Raw genomic sequence first — 23399 nt, forward strand, 5'->3', positions numbered from 1 at the left:
AAAGACAGCCAAAATTTCAGTTTTTACGCCTTCGACTTCTGCTTTCGGGCCCTATTTTCTATTGTGCAGTTGTAGCATTTTTATCTTTTCCATCAGAAATGCTCAAGTCACAGGGAACTGATTTAATCAAATGCTGAAGATTCACACTCTTAAAAAATTTAGTTCAAGGCATTTATGCCTTGAGATTGGGACTTCATTTATATTTTAAATGGAATACTCCTTTCCAATTAAAGTCTCTGAGGAAAATAAATTACAATAAATTTAGAATCAAAACAATCTAAGATGTATGGTCTTCACTGCTATCTTTATAACACTTTTGTGATATCCGTGACTTTAAAAAGTGGGAATGGTTATCTTAAATAAAATTGTCTCAGTATTACTTCATAGACAGTTTGCAGGATTAAAAGCAACAGCATCTGTAAAATATCTAGTACAGTGCTCAGCATAGAATAGGGACTCAATAAATGGTACCCATTTATTGGATTGAAGGAATGGTGGAGGGAATAAAGGCAGAGAAAAAAGAAATTCTAAGGAGGAATCAAGTCTGTCTTATCATCATTTGGTGTATTATGACACCTAGCATAGGATTTGATACCTATTAGGTTCGAAAATATCTATTGAATAAATGGATATATTATGTGTAATATAAGACATGCTAAGTCTCCATGCTATGCTATGAGAGAAGAAGGATACAAAGTTAAGTATGGAAGAGTACTATCTTGTGTTATAGTGTCAAAAAAGGAAGTTGGTTTAGAGCAGTGATTTCTACATACACAGAAGAGTGTCAGACTAGAGGTAAAAACTTTAATGAAACAACAGATCTGAAATAGAAATTGTATCCTGACTGCTGAGAAGATGGTTCCTACTGATACAGTAAGGCAAAGAGGCTAGACACTGATGCTGGCTGTTAGGTAACTAAATAAATAAATCTAGTCACCTGACTTGAATCTGAGTCTGTATTCTTTTGTATTACCGTTATAATACCCAGACACAAGCCAATCACTGTAGGAGCTTTGACAATATTGATTAGTTTTTATCATTGTTGCCTAGATAGTATTGAAAAAAGAATTGCCAACCCCTTCCAACCTGTACATAGGTATCTTCTTTCCCAGTTGAATAAACTTCCATAATATAAAAATGGTTAGGCTTTTGTCTCAATTTATATAAAGTATTACAATTGTTTCAGGTTTAATATATGTATACTAGAGCATAATATTAGGCTCCAGTATATTAGATTTATATGCTCTATAATATTAGATTTATTAATGGGGTACAATCTCTCAAGCTCTGCCTGCTTGAAGTCTTCATTAACTAAATGATACTTACTTACTAACACAGACCCCTGCAATATAAAATTCTCTCTTGATGCTGGTTACTGAGTCGAAATTTATTACCAATCAGTACTGTCACTCTTTTATTTTTGATAATAATAAAATATTCTTTATTATAATAATTTCAATATTAATAACCATCTATATACCTTTTAAGTGTAATAAACACAAAGCACCTAAGGAATGGGCATTTAAGTTCACTGTACTTTTAATATGCTTTTATCTCATCACTGATTTTACAAATGCTATTACTTTAAGTACTAACGCACTCTGATGAATTCTCCCTTACCAACTGTCCTTTTATCTGAAGGATTATTTCTCAAAGTTTCCTATGTGTTATGCAGTATTTAAGAAAATTACATACCTATAGTCTAGTGTTTTTAATGTGACGATAGCGTGTACATTGACTCTGGATTCACTTGGTAGTGTCATGGCAGTCTCAGTAACAGGATCACTTTGGCTAGGTTCATCATCTGGCAAGAAACAAATTATAAAAAATCAATATTCATAGTACAAAGTCATTTTTAAATTTTCAAAAATATGTAAAAATGGTATGTGTGATTTCTAAATTATTATTGGTGAGAATGTCTTTAGTCATATACTGTATTTCCAATGACTCAAATCTGGGTCTAGAACTTAATATTTAATTAATAGAAAGTAGATAACACTACTACTATAAGGCTTTAAAATCTTTTAATAAATCTTACCATAAGGAAATTTAGGAGTAGGAAAGAACCTTCAAAGAATAACAACAATCTCTCAGAACAAACAATGACACTAAACTTCCTTCTTAAGAAGAATAATATGGTCTATTATAAGGAATTTGTTAACAAAGGAAAAGTATTATTTCCCACACATGTCTACCAAATATGCATATGCCTATCTTCTCAGTTTAGGACACAAGTAAACTGATTATTCTCAATCACTTAAAACCTGGCAATTTACATAATCAAGTAAGCTGTTGGTACGTTATTTATGTTAAGAGTTTTTCTTAGCAAATGCAAGATTTTATTTTCAATAGATGTTTTCTAACATATATGCATACTCACACATTAACACAATCAACCCCCTCACTAGTCTCCAGACACTGTTTAACACTGCCATCATATGGTAGAAAGAGCAAAACAAACATAAATCATACATTTTAAAAAGAAATGGCTTTACGATTTTTTGACAAGAGACCACAGCAATCTAGACAAGAGTAAAAAAGACAATTTTCAACAACATGAAAAAAATAAAATAGTCTTAGCATTCATATGTAAAGACAAGAAGGGATACCAAAAGAATATAAAAAAAAAAATAGTAGTATCCCTGGGAAATTAAGAACATTTGTTGAATACTATAAAGTACATTTCTCTTGCATTGCGTTCATCAGTTATTCACTAATCAACAATCATTAAACTAGTATTTCTTATGCAAATATATGGATATTTTATTTATAGAAGTAGCACAAAATAAAAGACAGTATCAAATAGAAATAGAAGACATCAAGATAAATATTAGCATTAAGTAAATGCTTTGGTATTTAGAAGTACCCTGGCAGTTTGGTTATGTCACTTTAAAGAGTATGTAATATATATATTGCCATATTATACCAGCAGATAGAAAACATCAAACCAGCAACAAAACCCAGCATTATTTTTTACATATACATGTACACTAGCATGATTGCATACTAAGAGTATTCTCAACACTTTCCAATGAGCTATTTTTATTTATTTATTTTATTAACGTTTATTTTTGAGACAGAGAGAGATAGAGCATGAACGGGGGAGGGTCAGAGAGAGAGGGAGACGCAGAATCTGAAACAGGCTCCAGGCTCTGAGCTGTCAGCACAGAGCCCAATGCGGGGCTCGAACTCACGGACCGCGAGATCATGACCTGAGCCGAAGTCGGACGCTTAACCAACTGAGCCACCCAGGACTCCCTGAGCTATTTTTAATAATCAGCACCAAGGAGAATGTAAAGAGGAAAACTATTATCCTTTGGGAAGGGACTATGAAAAAGATGGATTTTCTTCTCATTATATATTTTTGTATGTTGGTTGAATTTTTATCATCAGCATTTACTGACCTTTTAACTAAAAAACCTAAGATGGCAATATTCCCTTAATTGATCTACAGAGTCAATGTAATCCCTATCAGAATCCCAGCTGATTTCTTTGTAGAAATCAAAAAAATGATTCTAAAATTCATGTGGGATTGCAAGAAACCCACAATAGCTAAAACAAGCCTGAGAAAAAAAGAATAAAGAATTTATATTTCCCGATTTCAAAACTTCCTACAAATCAATGGTAATCAAGATATTGTGGTACTGGCACAGTATAGACATACAGATCCATGCAATAAAACTGACAGTCCAGAATGAACCCTGTATTTATGGTCAACTGATTTTCAACAAAAATGACAAAACCATTCAATAAGGAAAAAATAGTATTTTCAACAAATGGTGCAAGGAAACTAAATAACCACATGGAGAAGAAATAAATTGGAATCTTATCTCATATCATATATAAAAATTAACTCGAATCAAATACTTCAGTATAAAAAATGAGTCAAATACTTCAATATAAAATCAAAACTTCAAAAAAAACACAAAGGAAATAGTTTTCACAAAAAAGATTTTTGCAAAGGATTTTCAGATGTGAAACCAAAAGCATAAGCAAAAAAGAAACAAAAACAGATAAATTAACTTTATCAAAATAATAAAACAAAAATAAAAATTTGTTTCAAAGGACAGTACCAAAAAATGAAAAACCAAACCCACAGAGGACTAGATATATGCAAATCATATATCTGACAGAAGATACAAAAGAACTACTACAACTCAATAATAAAAAGATAAAAAATTAAAAATTGGGGGCACCTGGATGGCTCAGTTGGTTAAACATCTGACTCTTCCATGATCTCACAGTTCGTGAGATCAAGCCCTGCATTGGGCTCTGTGCTGACACTGTGGAGCTTACTTGGGATTCCCTCCCTTCCTCCCTCCCTCTCTCTCTCTCTCCTTCAAAATAAAAAAACTTTAAAAAAAAAAAATTAAAAATTGGGCAAAGGATCTGAACAGACATTTCTTCAAAGATGTACAAACGGCCAATAAGTACACGAAAAGATATTCAACATCATTAGTCATCAGGGAAATGCACATCAAATCTAGAGTGAGATACCACTTCACACCCACCAGTGCATCTAGAATCAGAAAGTCAGAAAACAACAAGTGCTGGTGAGGATGTGAAAGAATCAGAACCCTCATGCAATGCTGATAAGAATGGAAACTGGTGCAGCTGCTTTGTAAAATAGTCTGGCAGTTCCTGAAATGACTAAACATAAAATTACCATTGATCTAGCAATTCCACTCCTAGATATATACACAAGAGAAATGAAAACACACGCTCACACTGAAACTTGTAAATAAGTGTGTATCACAGCATTATCCATAATAGCCAAAGGGTATGGAAATTCTTTTTGAGGTAATGAAATGTTCTAAAATTGACAACTCTGTGCCCACAAATTTAGTAACCTAGATGAAAAACACCAATTTCTTGAAAGACACAATCTGCCAAAACCCACACAAAAGAAACATACAACCTGAATGGGCCTGTATCTATAAAAGAAATTCAACCAATATTTAATAACCTTCCAAAACAGAAAGCAACAGGTCCAGATGGGTTCACTGGTGAATTCTACCTAACATTTAAGGAAGAAATTATATCAATTTTTCAATCTCTTTCACAAGCTAGAAACAGAGGGAATACTTCCTAACTTATTCTACAAGGCCAACAGTTATCCTAAAACCAAAACCAGAAAAGATATGACAAGAAACTAGAAAGCATTATCTCTCATGAATATACATGTAAAATTCCTCAACAAAATAATAGCAAATTGAATTTTAAAAAGTATTTAAAAAATTATACACTGTGACCAAGTGGGATTTGACCCAGATATACAAGTCTAGTCCAACACTCAAAAATCAATCAATGCAATGCTTCACATCAACAGGCTAAAAAAGAAAAATTACACGGTCATATCAATAAATACATAAAAAAAATCTGACAAATGCCAACACCCATTTATGACAAAAACTCTCAGTAAACTAGGAATAGAGGAGAGCCTTCTCAACTTAAGAATATCTACAAAAAACCTACAACTCACATCATAACTTGGTGAGAAACTTGAAGCTTTCCCCCTAAGATTAGGTACAAGGTAAGGAAGCCCCCTCTCACCACTCCTTTTGAACATTATACTGGAAGTCCTTGGTAATGCAATAGGTAAGTAAATGAAATAAAAAGAATATAAACTGGGAAGGAGGGCATAAAATATTCTTTGTCCACAGATGACATGATCTAGGTAGAAAATCCAAAAGATGTGACAAGAAAAACCCCCTGAAACTGGTAAGTGATTATAATAAGGTTGCAGGATACAAGGTTAATATACAAAAGTAAATTGCTTTCTTTTATATCAATAATGAACAAGTAAAATCTGAAATTAAAAACACAATACCAATTACAATTACATTAGCATCAAACGAAATGAAATGGTTACATATAAATCTAACAAAATATGTATATGAATTCTATGAGGAAAACTACAAAACTATGATGAATGTAATCAAAGAACTAACTTAAGAGAGATATTCCACGTTCATGGATAAAAGGACTCAATATTGGCAAGATGTTTATATAGAGCTGCAAAAGACTCAAAAGAGCCAGCACAGTATTGATGGAGAAGAACAAAGTTGGAGGACTGACATTATCCAATTGGAAGACTTACAATAAAGCTACAGTAATCAAGATAGTGTGAAATTGACAAAAGAACAAAGAGATCGATAGAACAGAACAGAGAGCCTATAAATAGACCTCCATTAACACACTCAATTCATCTTTGACAAAGCAGCAAAAGCTATAAAAACAATGGGGCAAAGATGGCCTCTTCCACAGTGGTGCTGAAACATCAGAAGATCCATGTGCAAAAAAGAGTAGATTTATTCATAATTGCCAAAATTTGGAAGCAACCAACGTATCCTTTAGTAGGGTAAATAAATAAACTGTACTACATCCAGACAATGGAAATATTATTCAGTGCTTAAAGAAAAGAACTGTCATGCCATGAAAAGGCATGGTGGATGCATAAATGCATGCTACAAAGTGAAAGAAGCAAATCTGAAAGATTCTAATTACATGACATTCTGAAAAAGGCAAAATTACGGAAACAGGGAAAAGATCAGAGATGGGTGATAAGAGGGGATGACAGGATAAACAGGCAGATCACAGAAGATTTTTAGGGCAGTAAAAATACTTTGTATATTATAATGGTAGATATATAACAGTTGTCCAAATCCGTAGAATACACTACACCAAGAGTGAGCTCTAAGGTAACTATGGACTTGGGATGATTACGTGTCAATGTAGGTTCATCCTTAGTAAAAAAAAAAAAAACAAATGTACCATTTAGGTAAGGGATGTTGATAATGGGGGAAGCTATGCATATGTGTGGGGCAGAGGATATAGGGGAATATCTGTACCTTCCTCTCAATTTTGCTGTAAACCTAAAACTACCCTAAAAAATTTAGTTTTTAAAAAATGTTTGGATTATTCTGATATGACACCTAACTGATTATTTCAGAATTACATTTTTCTGGGGGAGAAAGCATACCTAGAAATTGGCAGGAAATGAAAGTCTTACAAAATTATGTTAATTTATTGGAAGGTCAAGGTGGAAAATGGAAATTGCTGAAGCATTCAATTACCTTATTCATTTTTTTTTAATGTTTTATTTATGTATTTTGAGAAAGAGAGTGCTCAAGTGCGAGCAGGAAAAGAACAAAGAGAGAGAGAGAAAGACAGAGACCGAGAGAGAGAGAAAATCCCAAGCAGTTTCCACGCTGTTAGCAAAGAGTGGGGCTCGATCCCAGAAACCATGAGATCATGACCTGAGACGAAATCAAGAGTTGGTCTCTCAACCAACTGAGCCACTCAGGTGCCCCTGTTATTCATTTAACATACATATGGGCAATATGGTGCTAGGCTAGGCTGTGCATAACCAACAGAGTTGTGAGCTAAATTAACAGTTGCTGTATCTAGCCACTAAGTTGTAGAGTGTTTGTTACGCAGCAATACACTGGTACAACTGATTTTTTCTAAATGCTCTAGTGTATCCTACAATGACATACATAAAATAAAAATTGGGATATAGCACAATTCTAGTATAGCATTAAAAATTAAATGTATAGTGGGGCACCTGGGTGGCTCAGTCTATTATGCGTCTAACACTTGGTCTCGGGTCAGGTCATGATCTCATGGTTTGTGAGTTTGAGCCCCACATCGGGCTTAGTAATCTAATAGTTTACTGAGATTTCACATATGCATATCAGTGCGGAGCCCACTTGAGATTCTTTCTCTCCCTCTTTTCTGGCTTCTCCTGCTAGTACTTTCTCTCTCTCTCAAAATAAATAAATAAACATAAAAATTTAAAAACAAAATCAAATGTATAGTATCACTTTCTCTTTGGGTGCATATTCATACTAAATTAACATATCCTGAAAAATGTGTTTTATCTTTATATCTGTTAGAACTTAGCAAAACTATGCATGAAGCAGATATTCAAATACTATTAATATACCACCAGTCAATAGAATTCATTTACCATAAAAGCCAAGTTTTGCTTTTTTTTGCAAGTTAAAGCACTAGAGTACTTATTGAATCTTTGTTATATTTTCCAGTTGGTACAATGTAGCGCAAACCAAATAAATTAAGGATAAAACATTATTATTGTGAATTTAAGGATGTTTTTATAATTTCAGCATATGTATGGCCTATTTGATTTCAGAATTAGAACCACACCTGCCATGGACCATTTCCTCTAATTATTTATACCCCAAATACATGTAAATTTATGTATTGTTAGCACTTCACTACCTTTCACATTTTCCTTCAAAATACAGGAAAATATAGAAAAGTACCTTTAATCTTGCTTCGCAGATATTTTAAGACTTCTTGGGTTCCTTTCTGAAAACATGGAGAGAAGATACATATTCACCAAAACATACTTTGCAGTTTCATAGATCAACATGCATGTTTGAATTTCAAATTTAAAAACATAGCTGAGTTCCAAATATGCTTACATTTATAATTTCTCTTCGAATCGTTCTCAAAGGATTTCCTTCTAGTGCCAGAAATTTCAAATGAAGTTTTCCCAATGAACAGGGTAGACTACAAAAAAGATTAAACATAATTCAACCAAATAGTTGGCTATAAAACTAGTAACATTTGACAAACTATATCATATAACCATGTCAAAAACAGCCCAAGTAACATAGGCCTAAAATAAATCCCTTTGATAAATGTTTAACATGTAAAAGAAAAAACAGATTTATTTTGAAATTGTCATATTGTGATTGCTAAAAAAATGTGACCTTTAAAACATTTGCTAAATAAAAACCATAAAAAGCAAATCTGAAAGAATCAGTGATTCAGGATAGCCATACTCATTAATATTAAATGTTTCGATTTTGCCCTTCAAGTAAGCAAAGAAAATTCTTCCCTAATGATCTAATAGTTTACTGAGATTTCCCATATGCAAAACCACTCCTATCCCATGTATTCAACCCATAATCGCCAATTTTTTTTTAATTTTTTAATGTTTATTTTTTTTTAATTTTTTTAATGTTTTATTTATTTTTGAGAGCAAGAGAGACAGAGCATGAGTGGGGAGGGGCAGAGAGAGAGGGAGAACTGGCTCCAGGCTCTGAGCTGTCAGCACAGAGCTCAACACAGGGCTCAAACTCACAGACTGTGAGATCATGACCTGAATTGAAGTCAGATGTTTAACTGACTGAGCCACCCAGGCACCCCATGTTTATTATTTTTTTTAATGTTTATTCATTTTTTGAGAGAGGGAGAGAGAGAGGGAGTGAGGGGGGGTGGGACAGAGAGACCAGAGACACAGAATCCGAAGCAGGCACTGGCTCTGAGCTGTCAGCACAGAGCTTGAGCATAGGGCTCGAACCCACAAGCTGCAAGATCATAACCTGAGCTGAAGTCAGACGTTTAACCAACTGAGCCACCGAGGTGCCCCAAGTTTATTTATTTTTGAGAGACAGAGCACAAGCCAGGGAGGAGCATAGAGAGCAAGAAACACAGAATCTGAAAGCTGCAGGTTCTGAGCTCCGAGCTGTAAACCCAGAGCCCGACGCAGGGCTCAAGCTCAAGAACCATGAGATCACAACCTGAGCTGAAGTTGGACACTCAACCAACTGAGCCACCCAGGCACCCCACCAATTTATTTTTTAATGAGAATATAACCAAACTGGTTCTGCTCTTAATCTTTCAGTAGCTTCCCATCTCTTAACGAATGAACACTGACTCTTCACAAGCATTTTACAGACCACATGGCCTTAACTTACAAGTCCTAAATTCCCACAGTCTCCCTTAATGTACCTTATTTACCAGGTAAACTTGATTCCTTGCTGTTCTCTAAATATATCCCTACAATTTCCTGAACTTTCAAAGCTTTCTTTGTACAGTTTCATCCTACCAAGGCAATCATTCTAATCACCTTACATGTGTACTTAAAAATCGCAGTCATCCTTTAAAGATCACGTGGTGGGACTAAAGTGAGGCATGACCCTGAAAGTAGGTATGATCTTAAATTTTGTGCTCTTAAACACTTAACTTGCTTCACACTAGTCTAAGTCCTAACGATCATCTAAAAACATTTCTTCTACATAGTCTGCCCTGATTCCTCTCAATAAATGGCTGGTTCCTGTATCTCTTTTAAGCCCCCAAAGCACTTTATATCTCTCCCATGTCTTTACATTCATTTGATAAATTCAAGAAATATTTATCAGGCACCTTCTATATACCAAGGCACTGATCTAGGAGTTAGAGAGAGAGCAGTGAACAAAACAGATAAATATCCTGACTTCTTAGTTTACGTTCTAGTGGATTAGAGTAACTTGTAAAATAGATCTGATTCTATTAGTATTTTAAGCTTGCTGTCAAGGACCAAATCTAACTATTCTTTGTAGGTCTGTACATGATACTTGTTTACTAAATATTTACTGAATTCAATTTAGAAAAAAAAAAGATCTCCACATGTTTTTCTCAAATATTGTTAACTTATTAATATTAACTTCTGAATTATAAGCAAATGCAGGCATGATTTCTTATTCATTTGATCTTTAAACTTACCTACTGATATCATTGTTGCTTAGGTCAAGCCTTTCCAAAGACTGTAGTAGTGTAATTTCATCTGGAACAGATTTTAACTTATTATCCCGCAGGTCTAGCACAAGGATAGAATTCAGATGCTTAAGATGTTCTGGCCCTAACATTTCAATCTGGTTTTCACCTACATGTAATTCCTACAAAACCAAAGATCAATCACATGTATTTCTGTATTCAATTTTTATTAGATAATAAAAATAATATTGAAATCTAATCACTGAAAAACACATGGAAAAACATGTTTCTAATTACTAAGGTGCTTAAATTTTCAATTACAAGTAAGCTATCTTACAGCTAAAAATGGCAAAAACAGAACACTTTCAAGGATTTTCTGGAAATTTAAAAATAATTACAGATTTAACCTGGCAGAAGCTCAAAATGTGTAAAACCAAACCACAGAAATTATTTAGTAGTTAACATTTATAGAATAAAAATAAAAATCTAAGAACTATACTAATAAAAAAAAGTAAAGTTTTAAAACAAATCAGAATAAGCTTAAAAAGTTATTTATATCACAGTTTGTTATTCAACATTTTCATTAGTGATTATTATATATACTGATTTCCCATTAACAGAATCTACAAATATTAGATGTATAATTAATCTTTAAACAATAACATTTTCAGTTCCTTTTATCACTGCCACCATTCTGTTTAAAAGAAACCCTTTTGGAGCACCTGGTGTCTCAGTGGGTTAAGCTTCCGACTTCGGCTGGCTGGAGTCATGAGGTCACAGTCATGGGTTTAAGCCCCATGTCGAACCTTTCCCCACAGTCAGTGCAGAGCCTGCTGTGGATTCTCTCTCCCCCTCTCTCTCTGCCCTCTTCCACTCACACTTTCTATCTCAACATAAAACTTTAAAAACTAAACAACAAATAAGTAAAACTCTTTTAACTCTAATACATAACAGTATACATGAAGAAAAACAAAACATGACAAATTTAAAAGACAATGTTAACACTATATACTTAAAACCATAAGAAAGTAATTAATTTTAAAGAGACCCAATTATGATCAGGTAAACATGAGAGGTGGCAACTTACAGAATTAGACACATATTCCTCCCTAGTATTCCAGGTCTCCTACAGTATGGCTCCAACTTATGACGTTAGTCTCAACACCTACTTCTCCAGTTGTATACTACTCTCCAGATGAAAGAGACAAATTCCTATTTTTAAGTTGACTATTTCTTTAAAAAAAAATCTATTACTAGCAATACCATGAATGTATTTAGTCATATTAAAATTCTGAAAAATATAGGAAAAACATAGCACCTATAACTAATACATATTCCCAAGGTAAATCAAGATTAAAATTTTCATTTTCATAATTAACTTTCAGAAAATACATAGTTATTTAGTAATCAAGTAAATATTACCTTTAATAACCTACAAGAAGGAAATTCTGGTAGAAAACGTAATTTATTCCTCCGCAAATAGAGCAATTCTAGTGACTCCATGTTAGCCAATTCAGGAGGTATAGTTTCTAAGAAATTTGAATTACAATCCAAATGCTTTAATCCTGCAATACATAGTAAGTGAAAAACAAAAATATCTTAATAAAGAAAATTAGTAGTCTATAATTATATATACATTCAAAGAATGTGTACATCATCATGAGGATCATCATGAGGACTTATAAACTCATGCAATACTGATATAATAATCAAGAATCCTAGAATTAAACGTAAAGTAAGATTTGTTTTACATTTAATTATAATTAAAGAGAACTGATATTAAAAATAATGTTTAATAAAAGTCCAAGTCATCATATTACTTGGCAATCAAAAAGAATGAAATCTTGCCATTTGCAACTACATGGATGGAACTGGAGGGTATTATGCTAAGCAAAATTAGTCAGAGAAAGACAAATATCATATGACTTCACTCATATGAGGACTTTAAGATATAAAACAGATGGACATAGGGAAGGGAAGCAAAAACTATATAAAAACAGGAAGGGGGAAAAAACATAAGAGACTCTTAAATATGGAGAACAAACAGAGGGCTGCTGGAAGGGTTGTGGGAGGGGGGAAAGGGCTAAACGGGTAAGAGGCATTAAGGAATCTACTTCTGAAATCATCGTTGCACTACATGCTAACGAACTTGGATGTAAATTTTAAAAAAACAACAACAAAAAAAAACCAGCCACATCTTAAACTCACCAAGTTGTGCACATTAAATATGTATAGCTTTTTGTGTCAATCATTCATCAATAAAGTGGTTTAAAAAAATAATAATAATAGTCCAAGTAATCTTTGTAATGGTAAAAACCAAAGTACTCCAGTACTCTGTTAAGATATTCTAAAATACATAAACTACATACTATGAGATATTATTTCCCTCAGTAATTATACATCCTTAAAAAAAAGCTTAAGGTAGTTAAAGACATATAAAGACGCACGCATACTAGCTGTATGAATGGATATTAAACAACTGTGACTAGTAGTAGCTCAGACATATATATTTAAATTAGGCAAGTTGACTTTCTGTCAAAAAGCCTCGGATTTCTATGTATGCCTTCCTATTCTTCCATCCATCCACACTACTTTTCTCTCCCTGTGTTCTTTCCTTTCTTTTTCTATTTTTGTTTAAATTACATGTTTTTTCTAACATCTTAGCTAATACTATGGACAAGAATGCATACTATATAGCTCAAGAAGGATGTTCTTACTTGCAGCATCTCTCTCTTACCTCCTGGATCTTTCTTTCTTAAAACGCAAATCAAAAACAAAATGGATAAAAGTAAAGGTCTTCTTTCCATTAAGAATTCAATAAGCAGTACTCCCCCAATCCATATCACAGATTCTTCAACTTGCAATGGCCACCACACCACATATTTTCCACAATTCAGTCTCAACTGTTTAGTTTGAATAGGTGATATACATTTTTTGCTATATTTTGAGCCTACCAATTTTAACATAATGCAAGACTGAGTTGATACATTGCCTTAAACTGCCTCTTTAAGTATTTAAAGAAGTTGATTTTCAAAAGAAATGTACTACTTTCAACAAATAATGTAGTAATTTACGTATTATTTGGCTACAGCATTTTTAAAAATGTCACAATGTGATCCACCCCAAATCCAGTAAATTCTATGAAGAAAAGTTGGTTTTAAAAGCTACAGACCTATTATAGGGACCCCTGGTGGCTCAGTGGGTTAAGCGTCCAACTCCTGATTTTGGCTCAGGTTATGACTCACAGGGTCATGGAATCTAGACCAGCGTCAGGCTCCATGCTGAACGTGGACCCTGCTTGGGATTCTTTCTCTACCTCCCTCTCTCTGTCCTGCCCCCACTCTCACACACACATGCTCTCTCTCTCTCTCTCAAAATAAATAAATAAACATTAAAAAATAATAATAAAAGTTAGAGACTACAGTTTTCACAATTGTTTGCATTTAAGAGCACTGACTGAGAATACAAGCAGTGTGCAGTGGAAAGAGCAATGGGGATGGAGTAAGAGGATTCAAGCTCTTATAGGATCCTTGGCTTTACAATTTATAAGATAATTTCTAAGTCTAGGTTTATGAATCTTTAAAATGTAAAAAATACACATCCCCCTAAAGTACAGAACCTCTGTAATGGCAAAACAACATATGTAAAAGTATTCGTTACAAAGAATCACACAAATGTTAGAATATTGTTCTTAGGATCCAGTCATTAATAGTGAAATAATAACCAAATGTACTACTGGTGATAATTTAAAAGTATCACTGTCATGGCTAAAGGGAGAAAGTATCTAATCATGAATTATGCTGCATATTGGAAAATTTGCCATAAATTCAAAGTATTTTTCTATTGATTTCTCTATCTTTTCCCATCTCTCAAGATAGGTCCATCTAATTTATGGAAAAAAAAATCCATGCTTCTTACATACTAACTAGAGATAACATATTTTATGTTTAGCTCTACTAATATGTTTACTGAAAAATGGCAAAGACAAGCAAAGTCTTAATTACTCGTAACCCAAGCAAAGGCTCCCCTAGAATATCAACTTGATTTATGGCAGATTTAACTTATGCATTCCTATTACAAATGACTATTAATCTAAACTAAAACAGCATAATTTTACAAATTTATCTCAAAATGATCTGTAATCAACTGCACAAAATCACTTCCATAACTTCCACAAAAGGGAGGTTTAAAGAAATGAAGAGGGCTTACATATGATTAGCAGAAAAGACTATATAAGTTAAACAGTGTAAGGCCGACACACACAGTGTGCTCATTAACCAAGAAATAATAATAGTTTGCCTTTAAACAACAACAACAACAAAAATTACCAAGATTGTGGCCTCTAAATCAAGAATTCTAAGATGATTAAGTATAATTATTTAAAAGGTACTGAAATCTGCCTTCTATTTTTTTATCACTTAATATTATTAGTTCTAGAATACATTAAATATAATGGTTCAATGGTAAACTTCAATAGAACCACTATTTTACCCTTTTTTTAAAAAAATGATTGGCCATTTGGACAAAACTAGACCATCCCTGACATCATTATTTCTGGGCCATGAGGAACTACAGCTATAATGTAACCACGTAAACAGAATCACCTACGGGAGGGGAATAACCTCTTAGTGAATGTTGAATGTTGAATGAATGAATGAATGAATGAATGAATGAGGAGATAGCATAGCTCAAAACCCTAATCAATATCTCAGATATATAATTTTACCATAGTTCATAATCATATTTTATTTTCCTCTTTTTGATATGCCAAAATATGTTTTTAGTAGTAGCTGTTTAGGAAGTTAAGCTAGACAATAATGCTCCGAAGAAAATCTGACTACTTGCTATTGTTTGCTTTGCCAGTATAAAATCTATTATTTTATTTCTCAGGGCGCCTGGGTGGCGCAGTCGGTTAAGCGTCCGACTTCAGCCAGGTCACGATCTCGCGGTCCGTGAGTTCGAGCCCCGCGTCGGGCTCTGGGCTGATGGCTCAGAGCCTGGAGCCTGTTTCTGATTCTGTGTCTCCCTCTCTCTCTGCCCCTCCCCCGTTCATGCTCTGTCTCTCTCTGTCCCAAAAATAAATAAACGTTGAAAAAAAAAATTTATTATTTTATTTCTCTGTAACTAACTATATTAAAATTTATTTTTCTAAATATAAGTTGCACCAACTTCAAATTTATGTATTTTTTAAAATAGAAATTTACTTTTCATTCCACTTATTTCTGCTGGCAAACTCTTCAGTTGATTACTGGAAAGATTGAGTCGCACCAGACTGGACAGAGAACAAAAACTAGCAGGAACAGTTGTAAGACGATTATTGGAAAGATCCTTTAGAAAGAGAAAGAAAGAATGAATGAATAAATAAATAAATAAACAAACAAACAAACAAATGATCCCTAAAAGGGATTTCAGAAGTTTGAGGAGATTGCAACCTAAAACAAGACTATTTCAGAGGTGGTATGTTTTGTAGCCCCCATTCACAATTTCACAAGTTGTCATTCATTACCTCAGTATTCTACAGGACCACTATGTGCCTGATAATGTAGCAGGAAGAAATCAGAATGAATTCTGACTTCAGAAATATTTTACATAAAGGTTTCTGTTACTACTAAGTCATATCATGCATCATGTTTTTAATTTAAAAACCCATTTGTTCATCCAGTATTTATTGACTACCTATGATAAATTAGGCAAACCATATAGGTAAATTGTAATATGAAATGAAAAATTTATTTGCAAGAAAGAAAAATTCTTCAAAGAAAAAAAATAAAGCTGAGAAAATGGACATTTTAATTTTTAAGGGAAAAATAGTCCCTCCATTCTTCTGCTGATCTCAGCAAATCTGCTTTAATAGAGTCCAGAAGTTTGCTCTCTATTTTTCCTTCATTCAAGCTTGCCTAATTAATGTCTATACCTGTTTCTTTAAATCATTGTTTCTATTTTTTCATTAAAGCATAAACAGTTATGAGAGAACATTTTTTTTGAAACTGCACTTAAAAGACAATCAGATAATACTTAATGACAGTTGAATTAGGTGTAAGTACTTCACTAGCTAACAGCAAACTGTTAGATAGGGACAATTGCAACAATAGATAAGAAAAAAATGACTTAAGGTAACTTGTTCTCTGAAGACTTTCATTTAGTCTAACATTAAACGTTGCATTTGTAACCCTAAATCAATTAAGATGATAGAAAAAGGTAAAAATGCTAGATCAGTTATTTTTTATAAAACACACTGTTACTATCATAAATAACACAGCATATCATAAACTACAATAGGAAACAACAATCTACAACTCTAATACTCTATATACTAAGAGATTACTAATAAATAAATATTTTGTTAATATCAAAAGTTACTGACAATAAATGCAATGTGGTATTCTGGATTGGATCCTGGAACAAAAAAAAAGGACATTAGTGGAAAAACTGGGAAAATCTTAAAATCTATAGTATAGTCAGTAATATTGTACCAATGTTAATTTCTTAGTTTTCAAATGTGCCATGAGTATGTAAATTGTCAACATTAAGGAAAGCTGGGTGAAGAATATATAAGAACTCTCTGTACTATCTTTACATTTTTGTAAATCTAAAATTATTTCAAAATAAAAAGCTTAAATAAAAAGGGTTTTGATACAGAAGAGATATTAATTCACAAATTCTTAAGACATTTTGAATAACCCAAATCAACAAAATTTACTAAGAAATTAAACATTATTGCAGTTAATAATTGTATTAGATATAAAGCATTGTATCTAGTTTAATGCATCTACTTTATATATCATTAAATACATTATATATAAATAAATCCATATTTATGCTGTCATTCCTTCAGTAAATATTTATTTAGTACCATTGCTAAGCAGTTTTTATATACGTTTAAGAAATACTACTAGCTTGGGACGCCTGGGTGGCTGAGTCAGTTAAGTTTCTGACTTCAGCTCAGGTCATGATCTCACAGTTTGTGAGTTCGTGAGTTTGAGCCCTGTGTCAGACTCTGTGCTGGGAGAGAGAGGGAGAGAATCTTAAGAAGGCTCCATACTCAGCGGGGAGTGTGATGCAGGGCTCAATCCCACAACCTTGGGATCATGACCTGAACCAAAATCAAGAGTCAGGTGCTCAACCGACTGAGCCACCCAAGCTCCCCTAATATGCTTATATTTCTAATGTTGTAATATATTAGTGCTCACATTTATGATATGATAAATGAGTCCTTAAGAACACAATTCTCAACTGAAATATCCTTTCATTATGCATATGCCTATCTGGGAACCCATAAAAACAACTGGGAACTGCTACAGGTTATTACGTTTCCTTTCTAATCTAAATACTCTTCTTTTTTTTCATCAATTGCTATCTTTTACCATTAAACTTTATAAGAAAATCTGATGGCTCCCTCCTTAGCCATTCATTTTATCTACCTATGCTTTTTGCTTTCCAAACCTTATATCCTATTTGATCAGATTGGATATTGACAGATACTGAAGGAATGTCTGAGGACAGTATATACATTGATTTCAAACACTACAGCAGATCAGGGAAATATCAAGGAAGATGTACTTAAAAGTAAAAAAACAGAGGTAAAAGAATTACTTTTTCCTTTAGTGGGAAATAAACTTTAAGACTAAAGTGATATAAATAAGTTCTTCAAAGTATGTAATGGGGAAAAGAACAAGAATATAAGAGGAATTAACCATATACAATAGAGAGTATATATTGGAAAACTAATCTCCATCTAATCTAGCTAAAGTCTTTCAGATTGCAGATTTTACAGTGGAATCTTACTCCTTCAGGGGTATAATGGAAGAAAAAAAGGGATACATTTTGGAGTCAAATTGACTTATGTTAAAATCCTAAATTCCTTACTTATTAGTTATGTGACTTCAGATGAGATGTTTTTTGTTTTGTTTTGTTTTTATAAACCGTAATTCTGTATCTATTCTAGGGGATAAAACTATGTACCTTGCTATAGGTAAAGCAAAAAGCCAAGTGCCTACTGTTTCTATTATTCTTAAAATAATATCGTATTGCTTTAAGTTATTTCTATTTAGAATATGACAGATAAAATGAAAATTTTGTGAGGTAATGTGGACATTTTGAAAAATGGGGACGAAAAGGCAGGCCTTAAAGGGATTATCTAGACACTCATAGGACAGGAGGGTCATAGAGGCAATAAAGGAGGATGGGTATACAAAAGAGAACTGGTATATGCTACAGACACCCGTGCTCTATTTTGCAAAACCGTAAAAATCCTCTGAATAAGTCATCCTTGTCACCCCTCTCCCACACACTCTTCCTAAATTCAAACCTAAGTTGATTTCATAAGAAAAAATAAGAAAAACTGATTTTATAATACCTAATTTAGCAATCTAATTGAAATGCAGTTTCTGATAATCCAGTCATGTAATCAGCTGTCCATGTTCTCATCATTTCAATCATACATTCAATTTCTAAGCCTGGTGAAAAATCCCACCTGCCCCAAATTACATAAAAATTGGAAAATCACAACTTACCAAGTCTTCTAGGTTGATAAGTTGTTCAAATCCCTCTGGTATGCAAGTTAGTTCATTATGCTGGAGATAGAGGCCCTTCAGGTTTCTCAGATTTGTAATTTCTTCAGGGAGTATTTGCAGTTTGTTATGGCTATTGATTGATAAAATAAATGCTGAGTAATTTGGTCACAACACAATACATAATTGTAAAGGTATTTTTGCTAACTACATGGGCTCATTTTAAAAAATAAAATATGGTGACTAATTTTAAGGACTTCTCAAACTTCACATGCTAATGATGTTAACTCATTAAAATTACAGTAAGCTAAAGCAATCAAATAGAGAGTTTCAAAGAAAACAAAGAAATACAGGTTTTTAACCAAATAATTTATGAACTTTTAATTGTTTCCTTATAACCTACTCTTGATTTTATATGCAATGTGAAAGGATATACTGGACAATTTTTCATACTATGTCTGAATTTTAGAATTTTGACAAGAGACATGGGCACACATACATTATAATGGGAGTCACAGCTCATATGGGGATTATGTTTTTAAGCTAGCACTCAAGACAAAAATAGCTCTTTTTAAGAGCCTGGCATGTCCAGCTGAATGCAATATGTGACTCCACTCTTCTTTGTACTTAGTCTTAACTTTTCTACTCAGTTCCTCTGTAGAGATACTTGGTTTATTGTTTTAGAAGTCCCAAGTCACTGAGCATGATATATTCCTTGATAATTAAGAGATGACCTGACTTAACCTGTTCCCAGATTTATCTTAACTATTTACTTAGGAATCCATTCTACTTTCACACTATATATAATTACTTAACAAGTAACAGGGTGAAATGAGAAATATAACAGGGTAAAAATAACCTTAAATTATATAAAAATAAAACTAGTTAGAACAAAAATGCCAAAAGATGCATTCTAAAATAAGAAACACTAAAAAACTGTCAAAAATTGGTTACTATTGGGGCTCCTAGGTGGCTCATCTGAGTCTAGACTTTGACTCTAGATTTTGGCTCTTGCCTTTACAGGCCATACCCATGCCTTTGACTTGTATGGAGAAGAGGTTCTGATGTAGCTCTAAACAATTAGCACCTTTTGTGTGTAGCTATTTTTGCTTTTGTGGTAATTTTAAGTTTTTCACCAGATGAGGGCTGTAAATTAAGGAACCATTTTCCCTCAAAGCAATGAACTTACCTCCAGAACACAGAGACTTGACTATGCTATGTTAGATAGATCTGTAACCGTACCTATTTTATAAACCACAGTTTTTCAAACTATGTTTTGAACACTTAGACCTTTTTATCTACTAAATGAAATCTTCCCAAATCCCTTTTCCCCTAACCTGTGCATATATAGCATATAAGGTTGTTATTTCGTAAAAGTCTAGAGGTATAGATTGAAGGGCAAACAAAGTTAGTGAGAGCTTTAGCCACCTGGCTTCCCACATACCTAACGAGTATCAGAACCATATCCACAGAGTCCTCAGAAAAGTTTAAAAGCTACTAATACTAAAGCCATGACATTTTTCATCACTAATGAAATAACTGTTTCAAATTTCTTCCTTTGCTTGACCTGGATATTTTAAAGAATATCAAAGTAACTTAAAACCTGAGATATTAGCAAAAAGGTTTTCTAAAATAACCACTAAAAACTGTTATATAAAAATAAAACAAAAAGTACTTTAAGAAAAATCAACTGGACAACATTTGTAAAATCAGAAAAACATGTGGGCAATTAATTCTAAAACAAAAATAAATAATCTGAGAAAACTTAAAACTCTTACTCTGCTTTTACCACTTTCTGAGATCATACAAAAATATTTTCTAATGTTAAAAAATATTTTTAAAATATTAGATTTATACCATTATATTAGCAATACTGAAATTAAATAAGCTTAAATTTTACCTGACATTAAGTTTCTGAAGATTTTCTAACTCTCTTATAGCAGAAGGAAGGGATGTCAGCTGATTATCATGTATCTAAAAGTTATTAAAAGACAGTCAATATCTTAGTCTTATAATTAATAATACATGAGCATGAGTTTGTCACTGTACTGAATTCTTCCACAATAATTTTGTTACTGTAATTCAACAGTACTGAGTTGGAGTTTGGTAATTTATTCCATGTACAGAAGAGGAAAAGGAATTTGAAGTTGACCACAATGCTGTTCAGAAACCGTGAAGTGATAAAGTCATCAATTTTAAATATTACAATTAAAAAAATAACTTTATCTCATTGAGTGGAATTTCAATCTGAAATGAGAGATGAGAGCTTTAGAAACTAATAGCACTTTGATGGTATAATTTATGTCAACATATAGCAAAAAAAAAAAAAAAGAGAGAGAGAGAGAAAGGGTAGGGGGAACCTCTCTCATGTTCTCACAGAACCATATTATTTTGAAAGTACGAGAAACCTGAGAGAACACCTAAAGCCAATCCATTCATTTTACAAATGAAGAAAATAAAAACATATCTAGAAATTTCACCAGATCCAACTTTTTCAAACATGAATTAGAAGATTTCTGATGTTCCTACATAAAGTACATCAGAACTCTGTAGATTGTGAAACAAACTACTCATGCTTTACTTCACAACACATGGCACCTAGAGACTAAAAACAGTCTCTTAATATACACACAAAAATTTAAGTTCAATAGTTTAAGTCAGTGTTGAAGACAAGTTTAGAATAAATTAATTTTAAGTGCTGCTTTCATGTCTAGAATAATGATGAGAAAAATAATAGCAATGAAAACGGATAAGCAGCAGCAACCACCTGTTAAATGCTGATTCTGTTTGCATGCAATAATGCATTTAATTCTAAGAACAAGTTTTGGGCCGCCTGGGTGGCTTGGTTGGTTGGGTGTCCGACTTCGGCTCAGGTCATGATCTCACGGTCTGTGAGTTCGAGCCCCACGTCGGGCTCTGTGCTGACAGCTCAGAGCCTGGAGCCTGTTTCAGATTCTGTGTCTCCCTCTCTCTCTGCTCCTGCCCAGTTCATGCTCTGTCTCTCTCTCTGTCTCAAAAGTAAATAAAAGTTAAAAATAAAAAATTTAAAAAATAAAAATAAAAAAAAAATAATTCTAAGAACAAGTTTTAAAAATAGGTAGTAGTGTCAGTCCTGGTTTATAAAAGTGGAAACTGAGGCACAATGAAGTTACTTTGCAAGGTTACACAGCTATCAAGTGGCACAGTCAGAAACTGAAGCCTGATGTTCTGTATGTACACTCTTAATTATCATGCTATACCCACCAATAATTTGTTATTCTTCCTACAGTCTACCAATTAAACATGGGTTTTCTACTTTTTTCTGCTTATGAAGCCTAAATTTAGCCTTAGAGTCTCTTAGAGTCGCAACTAATGACAGATTTAGAATCAGTCAACTTACATCAAGAACAGTGAGTGCAGGCAGCAGTCGGAGATCATCTGTAAGTGACTGAAGTTTATTGTTGGATATGATTAGTTTGGTCAAATCCGTCTGCTCCCACCATCGCTCAGTAGCACTGAATGAAAGATTCTGATTAGCTTCCTCAGGGATATCCACATTTATTCTCCAGACACACTGAGGTACTATTTCCATCACCACCACACCAAAAAGAAAAAAAGGAAAAGAAAGAAAACAAGAAGTGAGATACTAAGTGGCATATTTTTATAATAGCCATGCAGTTCATCTATTGGAAAGTAATTTCTGAAACATTAAAAAAAAATACTTAAAAACAATTCAAACGAACAATGAATTACAACTAAAGTTGATTTTATTCAAAAACAGAATATGATATGTATTTTACATATTAAATCTTTTATCTTCATTCAACTATATTTACTATATACATACTCTGCACAGCACATTGCAGTCGACATATAATGCAAATAAAGAAAGGACTCTACCATTGCACTAATAGAATAGGGAGAAGGCACGGAAATCAACATTTATAAGGTGATGTCATAATTTTATAACATTAGTATATACTGTCTGAGAAAACACTGATGTTAATAATAGCTAATGATAATAGCTAACACTTACAAATACCAGGCAATTTTCTAATATACTATTTAAACCTCGTAACAACTCTGCGAGATAGGTATTGTTACTATTCTCGTTTTATAGACAAGAAAAACGGGGCACAGAGAGAATGTATAATTTACCCAGGGCTACACAGCCAGTAAGGAGCAGAAATGGGACTCAAACACCTGTAAAGTTATACTACTGTCTTGACTCTCGGTGGATATTTGGAAAGCATAACTGACTCTGGTAGCTGCTCTCTATTTTACCTAACATACAATTTTATTTCTTACCCCATCACACAACATTGTGTGAATCCCATTGGAACAAATATCGCAACTCCTGTAACACAGCAAATAAGACTGTAAGTTGAACATGGAGAGTCG

At 33.2% G+C, this 23399-nt stretch overlaps 1 protein-coding gene across 2 annotated transcripts in view; it reads right to left on the reverse strand.

The window, feature by feature from the left end:
* The window catches only part of LRRC40 (leucine rich repeat containing 40), a 51072-nt gene that overhangs the window by 17465 nt on the left and 10208 nt on the right, over positions 1 to 23399 (reverse strand). For both annotated transcript variants that reach the window (XM_045477818.1, XM_045477819.1), the window contains exons 2-10: positions 22399 to 22580; positions 20920 to 20993; positions 19023 to 19152; positions 15714 to 15837; positions 11932 to 12074; positions 10519 to 10691; positions 8451 to 8538; positions 8289 to 8334; positions 1696 to 1804 (exon numbers count right to left, since the gene is read on the reverse strand). In XM_045477818.1, coding sequence (XP_045333774.1) covers positions 1696 to 1804; positions 8289 to 8334; positions 8451 to 8538; positions 10519 to 10691; positions 11932 to 12074; positions 15714 to 15837; positions 19023 to 19152; positions 20920 to 20993; positions 22399 to 22580 — 1069 coding nt within the window. The remainder of the gene's footprint in view (positions 1 to 1695; positions 1805 to 8288; positions 8335 to 8450; positions 8539 to 10518; positions 10692 to 11931; positions 12075 to 15713; positions 15838 to 19022; positions 19153 to 20919; positions 20994 to 22398; positions 22581 to 23399) is intronic.

Source organism: Leopardus geoffroyi, chromosome C1 (assembly GCF_018350155.1).
Source record: "Leopardus geoffroyi isolate Oge1 chromosome C1, O.geoffroyi_Oge1_pat1.0, whole genome shotgun sequence".
Lineage (NCBI taxonomy): Eukaryota > Metazoa > Chordata > Mammalia > Carnivora > Felidae > Leopardus > Leopardus geoffroyi.